The sequence below is a fragment of the Thermobia domestica genome, chromosome 13, assembly GCF_964235325.1.
Source record: "Thermobia domestica chromosome 13, izTheDome1.hap1.1, whole genome shotgun sequence".
Lineage (NCBI taxonomy): Eukaryota > Metazoa > Arthropoda > Insecta > Zygentoma > Lepismatidae > Thermobia > Thermobia domestica.
The window spans coordinates 28,530,878-28,551,588 of record NC_137466.1 but is presented as its reverse complement, the minus strand read 5'-3'; the positions used below and the strand labels follow the sequence as shown (position 1 = coordinate 28,551,588).

General features: G+C 36.6%; 1 protein-coding gene across 2 annotated transcripts in view; it reads left to right on the top strand.

Annotated features, from left to right (window-relative positions):
* LOC145668061 (piwi-like protein Siwi) overlaps positions 1–20,711 on the top strand; it is a 164,258-nt gene that overhangs the window by 72,546 nt on the left and 71,001 nt on the right. For both annotated transcript variants that reach the window (XM_081735559.1, XM_081735558.1), the window contains exons 7-9: positions 2,378–2,533; positions 18,082–18,224; positions 19,469–19,577. In XM_081735559.1, the coding sequence (XP_081591685.1) occupies positions 2,378–2,533; positions 18,082–18,224; positions 19,469–19,577 (408 nt within the window). The remainder of the gene's footprint in view (positions 1–2,377; positions 2,534–18,081; positions 18,225–19,468; positions 19,578–20,711) is intronic.

The window sequence follows — 20,711 nt, the reverse complement described above, 5'->3', positions numbered from 1 at the left end:
CCGTTATCCGGATATTATCCGTCATCCGTTATCCGGATATTATCCGTCATCCGTTATCCGGATATTATCCGTTATCCGGATATTATCCGTTATCCGGATATTATCCGTCATCCGTTATCCGGATATTATCCGTCATCCGGATATTATCCGTTATCCGTCATCCGGATATTATCCGTTATCCGTTTTGTTATCCGTCATCCGGATATTGCAAATCCGGATAAGTTTCTATCCGATATCCGAATAAAAAATTATCCGGATATGGCCATCCCTAATCTCGTCTCACTTCTCAAAGAACTTTTTTTTTTACCCTAGTTTCGATTATCGAAAAAGATGTCCTCGTTTCGTTTCATTTTGTAAATTCACATACAAAATTTATGACCTGATTTTTTGCAATTCCAAACTATGCTATGCATAAGTGTCGTAAATTTTACAGAACAGGTTTGTCCGTCTATCATCAGGTGTTAGAGGAGAAACTATAGGAGATATCGAGATGAGGATTTTGCAGTCGATTCAGCGTGCCAGAAACAGATTCTGTCTTCTCCATTAACCCTCTTTTCAAACCAGAAATAATTAAAATTAACCATTTCCGATTTCAATGTTTGTCGCCATAGAACAAAAATGATAATAGATAGCGACAAACATTTTTCTGCAGTCGATTTAGGGTTTCAAGAGTGTATATATATATATATATTATCACAACCTGCAACACACTATCGAAACTGGAAATGGTAGAATTTACAGTACTTCTGGTTTCAGTACTGAGTTTCAAAAAGCAAGAACTATAAAAGATATTGAGAAGCATCGTTTTTTGCAGCTACTTCAGCGTCCCAAGAATATACCTCCCCTGAGGGATTTTCTATACCTTCCCTTAGCCCTCTATTCAAACCGGAAACGATTTTCAAATTAACGATTGCTGGCTTCAACATTTATCACCATAGAATAAAAACAGTAAGGAATGAAGAGTATTTTTTTTCTAATGGACTCAGGATTCCTCTATTATAACCAGTAGTTGTAAATGTAGCTCGCTACTTCGAAGTTTGAGTATTGTGTTCGGATAGTTTGGAAGTCTTCCGTGCTTTCAAAATTCACTTGTCTTAATTTCATCTAGAAGTTATCAGAATTCTTCAGAGTTAACGAGAGGTTCATGAAGGGAATGATATAACATCCAAACCATATTTATCATTGGAGAATATGGTGTAGTGACTTGCGTATCTTTAAAAAAATGATAAATGATCGTTATTGTATTTGTACAAGCATTTTATTAATTTGTGATTTTTATGCTATGATTCTTGTAACAATAAAAAAAAGTTTGAGAACTAAGACTGGGATGAACTAGAGTTGCCCGCCAGACTCGTGAAATTTCTCGTCTTGTCTCGAAAAGGAGACGAAAATTGTCATTTTTCTCATCTTGCTCTAATTTAAAAAGATATTTCTCATTTCGGAGGCAACATTAGTCAAATACTACATCCTAACAATAAATTACGCTTAATTAGCCGTAAAGGAAAGACGTAGAACTAAAGCAACACTAGGGACTAGGGAAAATAATATAAAATAAAAAACTCCAGTAGCATTTAATTGAAATAGAAATTAACATCTGCATGAATTCATGTTATTGTTTTTGTCATAATTATGAAGGTTTATATCCTGGTCTGCACAATTCCAGTTGCGTGTTTCATTAGTCATTACGGATTCAGTATTTAATAAGAAAAACAAAGGATCAACCGCGTCAGGAGTAAATCAAGGATTCGAGGAAGCTTCACCATGACTACGCTTCCATCCACACCGCTTCCATCCCTACCTGACCCGAATTGGGGTTACAGCGGTTCCGCAACCACCCTACAGTCCGATTAGCCCCGCCAGACAGACCTCTTTCTGTTTTTGAAGGTACAGAAATCCCTGAAAGGACGTCATTTGGACACCATTTACGTCGTCAAAACAAATTCCACGAGGGTTTTTAAGAACCCCATTGAGGACTTCCAAGGGGCATACAACGCATGGAAATCTCGCTAGCAAAAATGTACTGATGCAGGAAGGTCATACTTTGAAGATTTTTAAATAATTGTACCAATCTGACCAATAAACACTGTAAGTTCTGACTCATTACTTCTGGGACGAATCCTGTAGTCCCTCAGCAACGTGATATTATTACAGGTTGCCACAAATAATGAAAATGAAACATAAAATCCAATTCAGTGTTTAGCAGGATTTTTATTATTTCGCGTTTTTAGTTTGTTATTACGCAAGAATTCCAGTAACAAATGTATAGAAATAATTTTACTGACTCCTATGCAATATTAGTGCTTAGAATATCGGGTGTACATGATCTAGAGCTAATGCTAACAGTCAACTGAAAGTAATATTTCATTTTTGTTTCCAGCGTGTTTTCACTAGTAAAATTCTTGGAGCTGTTGTGTTGACAGATTACAACAATAGGACTTACAGAATCGATGATGTTGATTTTCAAGTACATCCAGGCTCAACATTCAAATTCAAAACGGGAGAGGAGGTCTCGTATATCGACTACTATAGACAGGTAAGCAAAAGAGAGGATTTTATTTATTTAGTTGTTATTTTTGAATTAATTCTCGATGCATCGATTCGCGGAGAACGATTGGGAATCTGTTTGGATTAAGAGAGAGCGAATTCCGGTGTAGACAGTGACCTCGTATCACATAATTCAACCTGCGCAATTTGGCCTTCCATAGGTCTTCGTGAGCTGTATCGCTAAGGATTGTTTTATCACTAATTCTTGATACTGTATTTTATAGTGATATGAATGTTAAGCGTTAATTTATAATACTACCTAGGTATATTGGATATTGAGAAGCTTAAATATCCAAGCTGGAAGCATTTGAATGTGGTGTTGGCACAGAATGCTGCACATATCATGAACCGAAAGGAAAAGGAATGAAGGTGTACTAAAGGAAGCTAATGGGGCGTTTACACTTAGTCGATTTAGTCGCACGACTAAATCGACTCGCTGCATTTGCCACTAAATCGAAGCAACTAGGCCGAATCAGATTGATGGATGTGTTCAATTATTTCAACCACAGAAAATAGAACGTCTTTTAATTCAGTTGCCAGTCGATTAGTCGCCTTCGATCAACAAGCGATTAAGTTGAAGTCCCGTTTACACGGTCGATTAAGTTGAAAGTGACGTCAATTCAACTGAATCGAACGCAAATCGACTAAGTGTAAACGCCCCATAAAGAAGACAGATCATGAAGATAATAAGAGAAAAAAGAAACAGCATGGTTGGCCATCTTATTCGGTACTCCGATTGGATCACCGTGTTGATAGAGGGAAAGGTAGAAGGAAAACCAGGAAGAGGAAGACCAAGAATAGAATATCTAGATGCAGTTGCGAAGAAGAGACCTTATCAAAGTATAAAACAGCTCTCCCAAGGGAGAGAAAAGTTTTAAAATTTCCATGTTGCCTAACCCACCAACCTATGAGGGGGGGGGGGGGAGGAGAGGAAGACGACAACCTAGGTATATGAACAATCAAACAAAAGTTTGCCTTTACTCTGCTGCAACTCTCTTCTTCAGATAATACCGTATAGACCCAAATATAGTTCAGTATAAGAACAATTCTGTAAAATCGTACTCCTATTATAATCGCATCCTAACCCTTTACATTTCAAAAAAATTATTTCATACCATGAGTGACTGTGCCGTCCGCATTATTCTTTCGTGACCTTGCCGTGCCGTTGAGTGCCTCGTGTACAGGAAATAGGCCATAGTAATGCGTCATGTTATGGTTTGATTTGATTAACACCGAAAATTTTCTATTAATGTATTTGCACTACACTTCCACAAGGCATTCATATCGATCTAAGTATACGGGATTATATTTACCATAAGAAGAAGGTGCAGTCAAAACGGGTTTAAATCTTAGAGAGTTTATAGTAAGGTTTCTGGTATATAATACTTTCAGCGTGTGTAATTCTTTACGCTTGTTATTTTTATTTGTTTCCTCTTAAAATCATCTCAAACTTGCGATCGTATTATATTCGAGGTCGTACTGTATTCAGGCCATGTGATATTGCATCCTGAACTGTTAGTGGTGGTGTTGAAGGACTCATGGTGGTAAACATTTAACAACTTTTTTAGTTTAACGTCCCACGTTTACGCACCGATGCTAACGAAGACTGTGATGCTGAGATGGATGATAATGGTGGAATAAAAGTGGGGAAAACGAAAGAACCACGAGAAAACCCACGCACGTAGTGGTTGTCCACCAGCAAGTCCATTTGGCAGAAACATTTAAACCTTTTAGGATTTTTGGTAACATTTGTCACCATGACGTATCATTGTCTTTGACCGCTTATTTAGGTTCTATAACAGGTATTTAAGCTTTTTTTAAGTCAAGTCAAGGATGAACCAAGGAACACCCCAGATGCGTTTTGGAACTGGATGGTCAACTTGTTGGCGTCAAGTGGCGGCGGAAGAGCGTGACGTTTTTATTTTTTCTTAAGGCAAATTCCTAAAATTTTTCACATTTTTAGTTTTCATGATATCAGAATGTTACTTTGCATACGGATTGTGTGTACCTCCGGGTATTTCTAAAATTTTCCTGAGATCCCTACGTGAAACTGGTCCGGGCATGAGAGGCGCAAGTGTTCCAAGGGAGTGATTTTTCAGAAAAATTCCGGTTTTCCCCGATTTTTCCGATTTAAGTATATGATACGGACATGTGAGTGGTACCGTTGAAAAGGGCTTATGCTGAAGAAAGTAACGTTTGAATCATGACTTTAGGTCAAATAGTAATGACGCAGTAAATTTTTATAATGTGTATGTATATGTGTATATATATATAGAGAGAGCCTAAATTCAGACTTTCAACAGTTTTTTCCGCCTTTTGTTTTCAAGATACAAGATTGAAATTTTGAACACGTATTATGTTCATAACAACGCTAGTTTTAGGAAAAAGTCAGATCCCGACGTCAACCCAGGCCTGAGTCAGAGGGGCAAGTGTTATGGTGGGATTTTCAAAAACACTTCTGGGGTTTTCCCTATTTTTCCGGTTTAGATGTATGATACAGACATGTGAGTGATACCGTTGGAAAGGGCTTGTTATACTGAAGAAAATGGCATTTGAACCACGACTCTAGGTCAAATAGAAATGCAGTACAATTTTGAAGTGTATATATATATATATATATATATATTGTAATGTCTTGTAGGTAGAGTCAATAACGGTCCGGGTGTTTTTCCCTTCACCAATTTTGTTGCAAAATCCAAATCCAAATAACTCTGAATTTACAAAAAATAATCTAATAGCGTCTTTCCTTATGATCGACCCAGATGAAGGAGAAAGGTGTTTTGCATGGTGCCCCTTCAGCTCATTGCAGCCTCCAGAGCATCTGTGGAGATTTTAGGTGAATACTTCTAGGAAAATCTCATCAGCCCAATGAAGTTTCGCAAGGTTTAGATGTGATTAGGATTCCCTAGTCCAAGGCGGCTTCGGGTTTAGGTATAGGTGAACTCCTTAGATCAAGGCGACTCGGTAGCTGGTGTGGGTTATTTGATCAGAAGTCAACTGATAGTTGGTTCCTCTTCGGGCTCTGCCTTTATAGATGGTCTCCTGGTGGTTCGTTCCTCCTCAGGCTCCCTCATTTTGGTTTCGTGTCTTCCTGGTTGCAGTTTCTCGTCTGCTTGTGTGTTTGTAAATAGTTGCACGTGTTATGGTGACATGTGCTTTTGCCGAAGGTGGGGCTCCTTACACCCCCTACACTGAAAAAATAATAATCTGCAAGATTATTTTTGAAAAAGACATGGTTAATGCACTAGGGTTCGGTAACAGAAGAAACACTGATACGCACAAAAGTAAGGTACACGCTGTTGTAATTTGAAGACACTTAAAAACACCATAAAACACTAAACACAGTTGTATTGAAAGATATAAACACAATAAAATGGTAATAACACTATATTATCTGTTCCGGCTAATCAGGATCAAAACTTTATCACTTTCCTCAAAGCGGTCAGAAAGCGCTATCACTATATTTAATAAATATATACTAGGTCACTAATTGTGGGGACAGTTCGAGCTCGTTGTTCACTAAATTTGGTGGTTATTGTTGTGTCAATTTCGGTGGTGTTTGTCAGCGATGGTTGTACGTCCGTTGCAATAGTAGGCGCCGACGATGTAATCCTCTCCAGAGGTAGTGAAATGGCCGGACGTATTGGTGAATGTTGGCTCTTACAGCGGGACTTACTAATGATGAGGCACAAATAGGTGATTATAATTATAAAACTTAAGGAAAAAAGAATAGGTGGGATCAGGATCTAGAGCATCTTTCTGGAAAGGAAAAGAAATTATTATTATTGTGATTGTAGGCGTTTGTATAGAAAATGTAAGACTATGCTTACAGCGAGTAAAAGGAAAAATATGATACACGATATAGTAGGATCGTCCATAGAAAGGAATGGTGCAGATGTATTTCCGAAAAATGACTTTGTAAGTGATTTTGTTCTTGTTGGAGTAGTGCTTGAAGAGATGTTACCATTTGTTGGATAGTTTGGAGGTTGAAAGTAAAATTGAAATTATAGTTAGTAGAAAGAGAGCGATATTCCAAGATAAAATTAGCTGTGTGTGTAGTAGGTAAATTAAAAGTTTCCGTCTTGATGTATTCGTAATCTTCGTATGGAAAGAAGTAGGTTAGAGAATGCTCCATTTCATCTGCAACAGCGATGTGATTCCGTTGACGGACTATGCGCACAGACTTCCTTGTTGTCAATAATAGTTCAATGGATGTATGTAGGTAGAATTTTTCCACTTTAGATAGTGTTGGCTTAATATGGCAATTGGCGGTAATATTACGAAAGATAAGGTTATATAAACAATTGGTGTTCTGAGATCTTGCCTGGGCCTGAAATTTACAGATTTCAAGCATGCGATGCTGTTGGCAGAGTGAAATATCAAATTCAAAAATCCCTGATGATGTCCATATGGCGTATTCAGGTGTCTGTAGGCTAAGATAAGAAGAATCTGTTAAAAATCCATTATTGAATATTTTATACAAAAAATGATAATTGCCGTCACAGATAATAGGAAATTGGAGGGCTGATGTCCATATTTGCTTGTATTGGATCATAAGATACAAGATATTCCTTAGAACATTGATAGAGAAGTCCTAGATCCTGCTCCATTAGAGGGCCTCGTAAATTTGGATTACCCTGTATAATATTGGTAGCAGGAGTAGGTTTAATTAGTGTGTCGTTAATTTTGTTATCTAAAATACTCTGTGTAATTAAATCAAAATGCTGCTCTGTCATTTGGAAGTTTAGGAGTGTAATTAAAAATCGCTCATTCGTTGGTGTAGTGCACATTAGCTGTATGATTTCGTGATATGTTTGGGCAACCAGTTTTTCAATCACTACTGTAAAATTAGAAACGATATGAGTGAGCCGAAAAGTACTGTCCTTGATTTCCTGGATTTGAGAATTAAGATAGTCTGCCTGATCTTTAAGAAGGTTAATAGAATTTTCTTTATAAATTGCACTTACTTGTCATGTAATAGTTGAATTAAGTGTTCATAAACGGAATATGATTCGTTTTTAAGATGAACAGACGAAAAGTCTAAATGCAGACGATGGTATAAATTCAATGTCGTCGTCATTAATAATAGGTTTGAATCATTCTATTGTCAATCCATTCTGATGCAACACAATTTCATTACCAAAGGTTGGAGAACTCAGAAGAATGATGATGTAAGTCGCTGAGCTGGCTATTTGATTCATCCTTAATTTTTAACTACATTGGTTCAGTATAGATTGTAAAATGGTTGAAGTTGACAAGCTACTAGTGAACAGGGCGAATAAAATTTTAAAGAAAAATAAAGAGAATTCATCGAAAGAAATTTATTAACGGACTAAGGTACGTTCGGGAAATTCGAAGATGGAAATTAGATAGACTAATAATAAATTTTGTAAGAGAGTGTACTGGTTAACGGTAAACAGAAGACGCAGCGAAATCATAGTGTGGCTGAACAAGAGATTGATAAATGGGAACCGGAACATAATCTTCAGCATCTATTAGGTGAGTGCTCTAATTGTCCTTTATCTTCTAAGTTTCTGTTCACTCTGTTTAGTCCGTGTAAAATGGCTTCAAACAGTCCACTGAAGTATCCTGAATTTTTCTTCGAAATTTGGGAGGTAGTTCTACACGGTACAAATTTGGATTTAATTTTTCTAAAATTTTTGCGGGTCCCTCATATGAGCTGGTGAAAAATTCCGGCTGTCCTTGTTTCCTTGTAGGAAAGTAGACTAATGTTAAATCTCCCTGCTGATACGTCGTTTGTCTAGGCCTTTATCGTAATACTTATTTTGTTTCGTATACGCTTGCTCCAGATGATGTTTGACTTGATTTCTAATTTCTGTTAATTTGTCTTTATCGACTTGTACAATATACTTTGACTCAAATGTGCATTCTGTTAAAATTCTAGGCTCATCCAAATACAAAAAAGGCTAGATGAGTATTTGGTCCCACCTTGTATATAGGTGTTAATACCGAAAATAACGTGCGGTAGCCATTTTTCTCAGTCAGTGTGATGTTCTTGTATGAAAAATTTAAGACAACCCTGTATAGTTTTGTTCATTTGTTCCACCAATCCAATTGAAGCGTGGTTGTATGCTGGAGAAAATTTATAGGTGAAGTTGTATTTCTGTGCGAGTTGCTGTAAACGAGCAGCTCCGTGTACTGGATGTTGGTCGAAATATACGTATAGTATCGTAAATGCTCCAAATTTTAAAATGATGTTTAAAAAATTTTTCTGTTTTCAACAGTTATTGAGATCACTGTCTTTGCGACTACATAACGCGTGGTTAATTCCGTCGCTACTAATATATACTTACTTGGTTCTCCCTCATTTGAGATTGATCCAAGTTCATCATAGATCCAAGCTGTCTTAATGTCTCCTACAGGATGGTGCAATTTCTCAGGCAGAATTCGGACTGTACAGATTGCATGCTTACTCAATTTGTGCATTGAAATGGTTTCGATACTCTTAAACTGAAACTGAAGAATAAAGTGACCCCTCTTGCTTCAATAAATGCAGTAATAAAAATCCGAGACAATAATGTAGTTATTAATAGCCAAGAATTATTCCACGAATTATGTATCTCGTAAAAGAAACCAGGGTTGGCTGGTTTAAACCAGCTTTTTTAAAAAAAAAAAAAATGCTTTAAACCAAACAAAAAAAAAAAAAAAAAAAAAGAATGAAGAATGCTTTAAATCATGTGAACTTCATGGTGATGTCTCCACATATGAAACCATCTGCATTAGGTTTCTGTACTTTTCACCTTTTAATCAAGGGGTCCCGTGTTCAATTCTCGGTCGAACCACAACCCATCTTTCAAGTATAAACCAAGTAGCGATTCGAGGTGTCCCGTTAAGCGAAAGTCTTCTCCGTGATAAACTTGGTATTTCATAAGGATGCTAAGCCTAAACGTACGAAACGAAACCAAATTATATATTTCTACTTGCCTGAATGTCTGTTGTTTTATAAAGAAACCAAGGTTGCTTAAATATATTGATAGAAATTGGCAAAATTTATCAACTGCCTACGCAGCTTCCAACATCAGCTTGGATTTGACTTTGTTTTATTTTTATTGAATGATATCTACATACCAAATTTGTAATTTAATACCTGAATTTTAGCGTAGTGATTATGATACGTTGACCTTAAAATTTTATATACAAATACATTTAAAATAATAACAGGATTTTTCCAATGGCTAAGGCGGGAGTTTCCCGATTTAACATTATATATAATTGTATAATGTTTTTACTTGTGTAACTGTTCATCTTTTTGTCCTTCTGAAATGACTTGACAATTATATTAACAAGTAGGCCTATGTAAAGATCAGTACAACGTATTTTTATCAGTCCTTCGTGAGTGAGTCGGCAATCGCATTTGTGACCAATTAGTCCCGGTTTTGTGTCGAAATGGACAATTTTTCTTGGATGAAGCCGAGAAGCGGTTTGGATTCCGCTTTAAGCTTATGTGACCCCTTCCAGCATAACCTTGTTGTTGCGTAATAACACCAAGGCGAAACAAACTAATTTCTGTCGATATCTAATATAAATACTTAGAGTAAATTATTTGAACCAAAAAAACCGGGTTTAAACCAAAAGAACCTGGTATTTTGGTTATTTCAATAAAAACCATGGTTTTTGCCAACCCTGAAAGAAACTGATCAGTTGAAAGATTGCTTCGGATATGAGTTTTCCAAAAACCACTTTCATTATTTGATAACATCTCAGTGAAAAAGGGCATCAAGTCATCTTTAGCTTTACCTTTTAAATGTGAAGAAAGCAACTTCAAAGTACCAACGAATGCTGTTCATGTTTTAGATGGAGGACACAGCTGCATTCTGTTGTATGGCCAAGACCAGCGACGTACGGTGATATTCTTGATTGCAATATATATCGTACATAATATCCATTACGGTGATAATAGCATCGTTGTTTTTGATGGATATTGATATCCTGAACAGCCAACGAAAGGAATAGAGGAAGAAAGAAGAACAGTACGTACAACATCGGCAGCAATTCATTTTCAAGAAAACTCAAGTTACGACCTGTACTCAAGGTGAATTTTTAGGTAATTGCAATAATAAAGTTGCCTTAATTAATGCCTTAGTAACTCATTGTTTGAAGTCCAAGGTGAAGATTTGCCAAGCAAAAGCCAATGCTGATATTTCAGTCGTTAGCCTTGGAAAATGCCTGTTTTTATCGGTCAGGACACTGATCTTTTGTTCTGTTAACAGTATTAACAAAGGAAAAGTGTGATTTGTGGTTTCTAAGGCTTGCCTCTGGGATTAAGAAACAGAAAACTATATTTAATATTTACTAGCAACAGTTATTGTTTGAGGAAGAAATATGTGATGTACTGTTTTTCATGCATCAACAGATTGTGATACAACTTCGGCTATATACCGAAAGAGTAAACTTCAAGTCATGTGTCTTCTCCAGAAAGGTAAAGATTTGAGGACATCAATTTTAGTGTTCAATGATCCATTGTTTATCAAAGAAACAATAGCCGAGGGTGGTGAAAGATTTCTGCTTCAACTCTATGGTCCAAGAAAAGCTAGAGCCTTGATGAGTATCGTTATTATGAGTACTATTTTCTCATCGGTAAACAAACATTAAGTTCCAGATTTGATCTCGCAGCGCTACTCCCAAGAAATGCAGCCGCAAAACAACATGCTTTCCGTGTATATCATCAAGTGCAGGAATGGGAGGGAAATTCATTACAGCCGACAAATTGGGAATGGACACATTCTAACAACAAATTGTAGCTGGTTTACTCAAACCTGAAATCTGCTTCTGAGTTCTTGCACATAATATCTTGTAGTTGTAAAATTAATTGTAAGGATAATTGTGTTTGTTTCAAGGCTGGGTTACCTTGTTAGCGCATGTGTGGCTATTGCCAGGGTGTTTCGTGGGATTTTCCAGATTTTCCTACTTTGCAAGAAAATGAGGATGAATTAGATGCATTTAATACTTAAATTATATAGAGAAAGAACAAGCTTTAGAACACATTTTAATAATTTTCAATATAAATTCTTGTATTCTAATGCATTTTAGCATCCTCAGATATAAACATGTAGTGGCACCTTTGAAAATAATATGAACACTGTAGAAATATTAAGTCACAGTTAGAGATTTGTTAAGCAAAATCAACTATGCTTAATAGACGTTTAAGTCTTCTACAAAGTAATTACATTTATTGTACAGTATACGGATCACCACTTAATTTATTACTGTGTAATTTACAAACCATAGATACAGATATATAAGCATATTGTACACCAAAATCTGTATTTTTATCCTCTTCATTTTAATGCACATTTGAATAAGTATGCAATCTGTAGTGTTTGAATTCTGCCAGAGAAACCGTACTATCTGCACAAAATATCGTAGTTTCCATAACTTAAAACTTCATATCACCTGAACGAATAAAATTATAGAGATGTATTATATAACAAAATGTGTTTCTTTTCATTCTCTGCATATCATTACTCTTTATAGTTTACGCTATCGGCGAAAAACTGAAAATCGGCGGTCATTTTCCAATATGGCGGTCGTAGCTCAAGGTCAATCTTAGGGGATTTTTAGTATGTTGATAAGGAAGTCAAGTACTACAACTATGCAAAGTTTCTTGCTTGTATGAATTTTTTTGTATAAACCCCTAACTTTGACCTAAAATTCCTGCACTATAGCTCAGCCTGTTTCTTCTCCGGTAGCCTTTTTAATTTTTGACAGTGTGGGCATGTGCGTATCTTATGAGCAAGATAACTCTTAAGATGCGACATATAAAATTCCCTTACAGCAGTTTTATAAGATTTTGTGAATCCGAAGTGTGGACCGGTAGCTTGCCTGTGAAAGGTTGTAAACCACAAGTTGGCTAAAGACTTCGGTATGCATAAAAGATGTAATAGTCCATAATCGGGATGATTTTGTTTTCTATAAAGTATGCCGTCTTTAAGATAAAAGATCTTTCGATCTAACTATAGAAATTCTGTCTGGTTCTTTTCCTTCTAAGACAGAGATAATATCTTTATAGTTATCGTCTTTACGCTGTTCCTTTGCTATGTTCGGTAAGGGATCGCGCTCCACAGTTTGTTAAACATTAACATCGAGACTCTTAGAACGGACTGCGTAATAGTCTTCACCCTTTTCTTCTTCATTTTCTTTGTTCTGTTCTTCTTTTCTAATATCCTACGTTTGCTCTGACCTGCTGATAATATCGGCGGGGTGCTTAGAGCCAAGCAGATATTGTATGTCAAAATTATAATCTGCCAAAAATAATTTATAACGGGTATATTTCCCTACTTTATCTGGTTGTGTATTTAAATTGACTAGACATTTGGCATCAACATAAAGGTTAAATTTTCTATTAAAAAGATAACACCTGAATTTTCTTAATGTGTATATAAGGGCGTACAGTTCTTTTTGCCATATACTCGCCTTCTGCTCGACCTTTGTGAATCTCCTACTGCAAAATACTACTACTTTTCTGTCAATTTCTGGGTTATAACAAGCGAGTATGCCCCTTGTTTGTATCTGGCTGCTGTCCGGGTACAAAATGAGAGAGTGAGGGCTTGCAGTATGTCCTCCTTCAATTGTTTGAAGAGAGTGTCATGTTCCTTTGTCTATTTAAATTTTGAATTAGGAGCCACTAAATTTTGAAATTGTTCTATCTTGATTCTAATGTCCTTAATATGCGCCCTTAAGTGCGAACAAAGGCCTATAAAACTTTTAGGATTCTTTTTGTGGTGGGCTTCGTAAAATCTCTTATTTTCTTTGCTTTGATGGAATTTCCACTAACGAAGTATCCCAATACATTAAACTTGTGATAACACAAGTGCGTTTTCTTAGGAGAAGCACGAAAATCGTGTTTTCTAAGTTTCCTGAATAGAAGTTCTAAATCCTATAACTGCTGCTGGAAGTCGTAGCTCCCGCACACGATATCACCAGTGAATGAAGTGATCCTATTGTGTAATTCGTCCAAAATCATTCTCGTCGGATTGACAATAATTGGGAACTTGTTTTGTGTCCCATTACGCTCCTCAAAAATTCGTACGATCTTCTAATATGATAGATCTCGAAAGTCATGTGTTTACGGTTCTTAGGATGAAGCAAATTTTGATAATACGAGGCTGAGAGATCAAGACTTGCTATAAAGTTTTTCCGTTTCAGAGAGTTCAAAACATCTTCTGTAGACTGGAAAGGTACAGATAGGTACTTGGTATATGAATTATATTTTTGTAAATTGAGAACTAATCTGAATTGATCCGATCCCTGCTTCGTAAGAACCAGTAGGGGAGAACTGAAACTATTATTGTCAGTAGGTCTTATAATCTTAGCATTAATTAGTTCCTGAATTTGCTTATGTACTTGATCTCGTGTATGGATAGGAATCGGAGGCGAGCGCTCATGAAATGCGGCCGACTTTGAAATTCTTATTTTGTGAACGTAGCCTCTGAAATATCCTATATCATCAGGTGTATATGTGAAAACGTCTCTGTATTTACATAGCAAGTTATACATTGCTCTTTTTTGTTCTTTATTATTTAAGTCATGATTTACATCAAAGAAATCTTTTTTGAAAAATTTCTTTGTGTATTCTAAACATTCTTGATTTTCTTCATCTGTATGATACTGTTGCGAATTTTCTATCGGAACTGATGTTTCTACAGCGTGGAAAGAAAACTCGTGACCTCCCTCAAGAGCTGCCACTGGCATATTCTTTTGTAAGATTCATTGTAGCTGGTAGGATTAGAAATTAATATAAGTAAGTTATTGGCATCAATTTTCTGGTCAATGGCTTGTAACCTGTACTTCTCGAGCAATCCGGGAAGTATTGATATAACAAAAGGTTCCGTGTCATAAGATAATAGTGCGAACGTGCAGGAATTATTTTTTAGCCAGAAAAAACAATCCTGCTAAGGTTGTTCTATAATACGAGTTAGAAATGCTGACAGCGAATCTTCCTGTTTCTCTGTCGGGATTGTCTGCATCCTTGTTTCTTTGTAAAGAGAGATGATGATTTTATTTAAATCAATAGTTGCATACGTGCGCTGGAGGAAATCTACACCTAAAATGATGGGCATCGTTGTTTTGTGTATGATACGATAATAGTGCTTGAATGATGTTTGGCCTATCTTAAAAGTGATTAAAGGTATGTATTTTAAAAAGATTTTTCCCCCGATATTCCTTTTAGAACTGTTGGAAATTGAATTAATTCTGTACCAGGAGGTAGACTGTCCGAAGGCCAAAGTGAGACTGTACTACCAGTGTCAGCCATAGCTATTTGTGGTCCTGCTTTATTACTGATAGTCAAAATTAACTTGTTAGTATCATTCTCCAACGTAATGTTTTCTCACCGGTCCGTTAAATTTTCCGATTGTTGTTCACGAATAGGAATATCGTAATTGATATCCTGTAAATCGTTCTTATTAACTGCTACATTGCCTGTTTAAGAATTTGACTTTCTGATTATGGGCCGCTTTTCCAGGGGCAACCTTATGCGTTTTTTTTTTTTTTTTTTTGGTCTAAAACACACAGAAGCACCCACATAGAAGCCCTGACCAGGCTTTCGACAAACCGCACAAACTAGTATTTGGTCTCCTACAGGGGTGGTTTGTTGATTTTGCGGGGGTTCCCATTGTTTCTTCCCTTTGCCGCCATTTTTAAAATAATTGTTTCTCTTCCTGTTTCCCTGTTTTCTATTCTTGGGTTTATTCCTATAACTGGACTGAGCAATAACGAAGGAAAGTTCCACCAGTTTGTTAGCCAAAGTAGATAAATCAGATTCAGGAGGATTTTTCTCTGGGTGGGGAACGTCCCTAGGTTCAATATTAACTTTATGTTGGTCTTGGTGACTGGATATGGGTGGTTGAGAGGATGCTACTGTTGGATTAAACTGACAATTGCTAACTTGGTGTGAAGGTCCAGAAAGATAAGCCGATGGCTGTAAAGCGGGTTCCATCTGTACAGGATGTGTTTGTTAATAAGGTTGTTGAATTGTATATAGCGTTTTAGGATCGTTTGGTAACAAATATAATGGACTGTGAGGAATAGGTACTGAATTTTGGCCATATTGTATATATAATTTCTGTGCTAATTCTACGTGATCCCTCTTCCGTAATAGATCATTGACAGATTCCAATTGATTTAACCTGGTTTGCAGTGCCTCAACTGTTTCAAATCTTCCGAGTGCCATATTATTAAGAAAATCTCTCTGAAGACCTAATGATAAATGATTAATTTTCTGCTCCTCCAACGCTTCCGTTAACAACTGACTTATTGCCCGTAATTTACGTAAAAAGTAGGAATCTATTGCTTCGTTAGGTCCCTGCTGAATTTGAAATAGTTCTTGTTCTGCTTTATATGATGGTATCTTCAGTCTACTCAATGCTACTAATTTATCTTTTAGATTTTCACAGGTTAGTGTCCCGTATTGATTTTGATTTTTTAGTTGTAAAACTAAATCCAAAGCGGTATCCTGAAGGTATATAGGCAAGACTTTTTTTTTTTTTTTTTTTTTTTCGCTAGCGACTATGACTGCTTAGTGGACATGTGATCGTAAAGCATAAAAAATCTATCTGGGTCTTCATGTACGTGGCTAGAATATTTTGTTAGGTGGGGCATACTGAATTACATGTTTGATGCGCCCTCCGTCATATTCTCAAAAGTTTCGTTGCTTTTGTCTCCAGTTCTTTATGTCTGTCTACCAAACCTTGTCTCGGCATAAAATCATACTGGAAGAAGAAGAAAGGAAAAAATGGTAAATTAGAAAAAAAAAAAATGCTACTGACCTATTTGTTCTCAAAGTTAGAATTCCGGTAATAAAAAGAGCGTCCCGTACAAAACTTTCGCGCCTACCACCATGTATGTCTTGTAGATAGTCAGTAACGGTCCGGGGGTTTTTCCCTTTGCCAATTTTATTACAAAATCCAAATACAAATAACTCTGAATTTACAAAGAATAATCTAATAGTGTCTTTCCTTATGATCGACCAAGATGAAAGAGAAAGGTGTTTTGCATGGTGCCCCTTCAGCTCATTGCAGCCTCCAGAGCATCTGTGGAGATTTTAGGTGAATACTTGTAGGAAAATCTCTTCAGCCCAATGAAGCCTCGCGAGGTTTAGATGTGATTAGGATTCCCTAGTCAGAGGCGGCTTCGGGTTTAGGTATAGGTGAACTCCTTAGACCAAGGCGACTCGGGAGCTGGTGTGGGTTATTTGGTTAGCGGTCAACTGATAGTTGGTTCCTCTTCGGGTTCCGCTTTTATAGATGGTCTTCTGGTGGCTCGTTTCTCCTTGGGCTCCCCGGGGGCCGCGGTGGCTCAGTGGTAGAGCGTTCACCTCTGGTGCTAGGGGTCTCGGGTTCAAACCCTGCTCCCGCCAAGTGAACTTTGTGGTGGACAAACACCGTGTGCGTGGGTTTTCTCGGGGTTCTCCCGTTTCCTCCCACTTTCTTCATTCCACCATTTCATTCATTACTCATTATCACCGTCTCCTTTAGCCTAACCGGCATAACCGTGGGACGTAAAACTCAAAATTTCATTTCATTTCATTCCTTGGGCTCCCGAGTTTTGGTTTCGCGTCTTCCTGTTATTTCTCGTAGTTTCTTGTTGTAGTTTCTCGTCTGCTTGTGGTGTTTGTAAATAGTTGCACGTATTGTGGTGACATGTGTTTGCGCTGAAGGTGGGGATCCTTACAATATGTATATACATATATGAAAAAATGGGTCACCTTCAGACTTTCAAAAATTTGTGCTGACCTCAGTTTTCAAGATACAAGAATGAAATTTTGCACACGTATTATGTATAGCAGCGTATTTTTGTAAAAATAAAATTCAGATCCAGCGTGAACCCGGGCCAGAGGGCCACAAAATTTTTGAACAATTTTTTTTTTCGAAAAATCTCTTGTTTTTTTATGTATATGTTTAATTGTCAAGAACGGCACTATTTCCTAACACTCTTGGAAAAAAATGATGTCTCGTAGAAAAATCAAATAAAGAGTAAAATGTGATGTGCCGCAAACTTCAAATTAATATATATATATATATATATATATATATATATATATATATAATACAACAGAAGTGGCACAGATGACCGAAGAATCAAGTCGACAGACCAGCCGCGAAGCGCCAACATGATTGGCGCCAACCGTAAGAAAATTTTAAGATAAATCCTGCTTTACCTTGATTTTGAGCACTTTTTATTACTTTTTTCCTTCCATTTTATATATGTGAACATGCATTTTCCTAACATGAGAAACATTTTCCCTGTCTTTCCTTCTTTTCTTTTTTTTATTTTTCCTTCCGAATTTTGCGCCTCCTTACTTCGGCGCCCGGGACCCTTGCCCCGTTCGCACTTCCCCCACTGATTGGAACCATAGGTTGACATCTCATAATAGTTCAAGTGCTCAAAAGAAATGTTAATCAACTAAGCTAACCTTAAGAGAGAGAGAGACAAAGAAAGAAAGAAAAAATAGTATAGTATATGAATGCTAGATTTGTTAAGTAATCTTAATAGTAAACTTTTTTTTTCTCCTGTCAGAAATATGGCCGAAGAATTACAGAACAACAACAACCATTGTTAGTGTCTAGAACTAAGGCACGCGAACGTCGAGCCGGAATGCCAGAATTTATTTATTTGATTCCTGAACTGTGTAAACTTACAGGATTGACTGATGATATGAGGTAGGCATTAGCTATTTTGTACCAATAATTGTGAAATATGCGGTTACAATGGTTTGATGGAAGTTCTTTCACGATATTGAATGGCACTTTGTGCTGATTAGTTCCATTTTTTTTCAATACCAAATACGAATAGATATTTATTTATTTTTATTAGTTAGTTATTTAGTTAGTGAAGTATTATTATTATTATTATTATTATTATTATTTGCTATACAGTGCCAATTGTTATAAGAAATATGGCGAAAAAGATGAGATCTTTAAGTTTTACGTCCCACGATTATGCCTATCAGGCCAAAGGAGACGGTGATGATGAGAAATGAAGAGAATGGTGAAATGAATAAAGTGGGAGGAAACGGGAGAACACCGAGAAAACCCACGCACACGGTGTTTGCCCATCACAAAGTTCACTTGGCGCAAACCGGGATCGAACCAGGAGCCTCAAGCACCAGAGGTGAACCTCTACCACTGAGCCATCGCGGCCCCATGTGATGTTCAGATCAACACTAGAAGAAAGAGGTAGCATCATTCCTCTATAAAACGAATTTCTTATGCTGTGAGGTAATTAAGAAAATCACGTAACTTCTGCACAACAAATACCGTATACATGGGCACCCGAAGGGAGGGCAGGATGGGGCCCGAGCCCCGCCCCTGGCTCACGAAAATGTATTAAATTGCATAAGATTTTCTTAATACAAATAAAAAATACCAAACGTAATATAGCAACCAGGGATTTGAGCCCCCCTCCCCCCTAAAAAGTTTTCTTCGGGCGCCCATGACCGTATATAAGGCAGCAAGTAATTTCAGTAAATGTGATTGATAGATAGCCTTCTAGCGGGAGAGTATTCTTTTGTTTGCTGTAAAAATTTTCGAACACCATCATTAGATTTTTTAAAAATAAATATTCATTAATATTGAAAGTTTCAAACTAAAAATAGGGTGAAGCTAATTATAGTGTTATTACAGACATCATAATAGGAGTACTAAAGTTGTGCGAAAACCAAGGAAGTTCAAATAATGTGTTTTAGATTCTACTTCTAATGGAAACAATTGTGAGTGTTGAGCATCGTTAAGCGATTGAGAAACTAGATGAACTAAGAGGTGGCAAACTACAATGAAATATAAGTGTCATTTAAAATAATAGGATATATTATGTGAAAAACTGGTACCACTGCTATTTTTCTTTTTGTTAGATATAGGTGTTAATTGACTATTGAATGTGGAATGTATGTTTCTTCTATTTCTAGAAACGACAGAAACTTGATGAGGGCCTTGGCAAACCATACGAGGGTTGAACCCCGTGCACGAATTGAGAAATTAATTCAGTTTAATCGGCGCCTGCAGGGAGAACGTGCTGTAAGTATTAAAAGAGTAAGAATGTCCTTTTACAGTAATATTCAGTAAAATAGTGTTATCATATGTGCCACTAGGTTAATTCTTTTAGGGCATATTGCTTCACCGTGAAGCTCGGAAATTATTGCTTTAGCCTGATCAATTTGTGCATAGTGAGCCAATTGTTGTAAGATTGAAGATTTTAGTGTGTTTGAGATATATGGCACGTAGAAGAACAGAGATGTAGGTTCAATATATAAGCTTGTCCAAAAAGAAAGGAAAATAAAATCTTTGAGTTGAATGTCTGACGATTATGCCCTTAAGCTAAGGGAGACAATGATTAAAGCAAGTGAATGATGAAAGAGTTGGTGGACTGAGAAAATGGAAGGAAACGGGAGTACCCAAGAAAACCCACGGGCATGATGTTGTCCACCACAAACTTACGTGGCCATAGATCGGACCAGGAACCCTACGCATCAGAGGTAAGTGCTTTATCGCTGAGTCCCCCCTCCCCCATGAGTTTATTGAATCGTGTTCGGGAAATGTAATATTGTGAGTTTGAAAGTTAACTGAACGCGTACCTTACTTTAGAGTAATCATGAAGTTTAACAAATAATAGTTGAGAATGTATAAATTTATTATTAATGAATGGGGATCTCCAAATATATTTGTAGAGTAAGATACTTATAACACAGATTCATGTGGATTAACTGAATTGTGTATCATGTATTGTTGGGTTAATAAAGAAGGATACTATTTGGTGAGTGCATGTGTTTTAAGTTTTCTGTTGATCATATTAACCGAGTTTGGCTGTTTCAGCAATTGAAAAGCTATTAATAAAATTAGATTTTTAGTAAGTACCTTTTTAATTTGCTACTTGAAATTTATTTTTGTTTGTATGCGGATTTGGTGTATTCTTTACGTGATGTTTGAAGGCTTTAACAGTTGTCAGGAGTTAAAACTTAAGCTAGTATTAGCGAAAGAGTGGGCTTTATTTTTCTGATATGTTCATTTTTCAGTTGTTCTGGTTCCCTGATTCTAAAACAGATGTAGGATTTTTTTTTATATATATATTTCCTTGTTATTTTATTGAATAGACTTGAGTAGTAGTGTAATTGTAAATATTCTGATACTGGAATTGCGTGTATGTTTATTAAT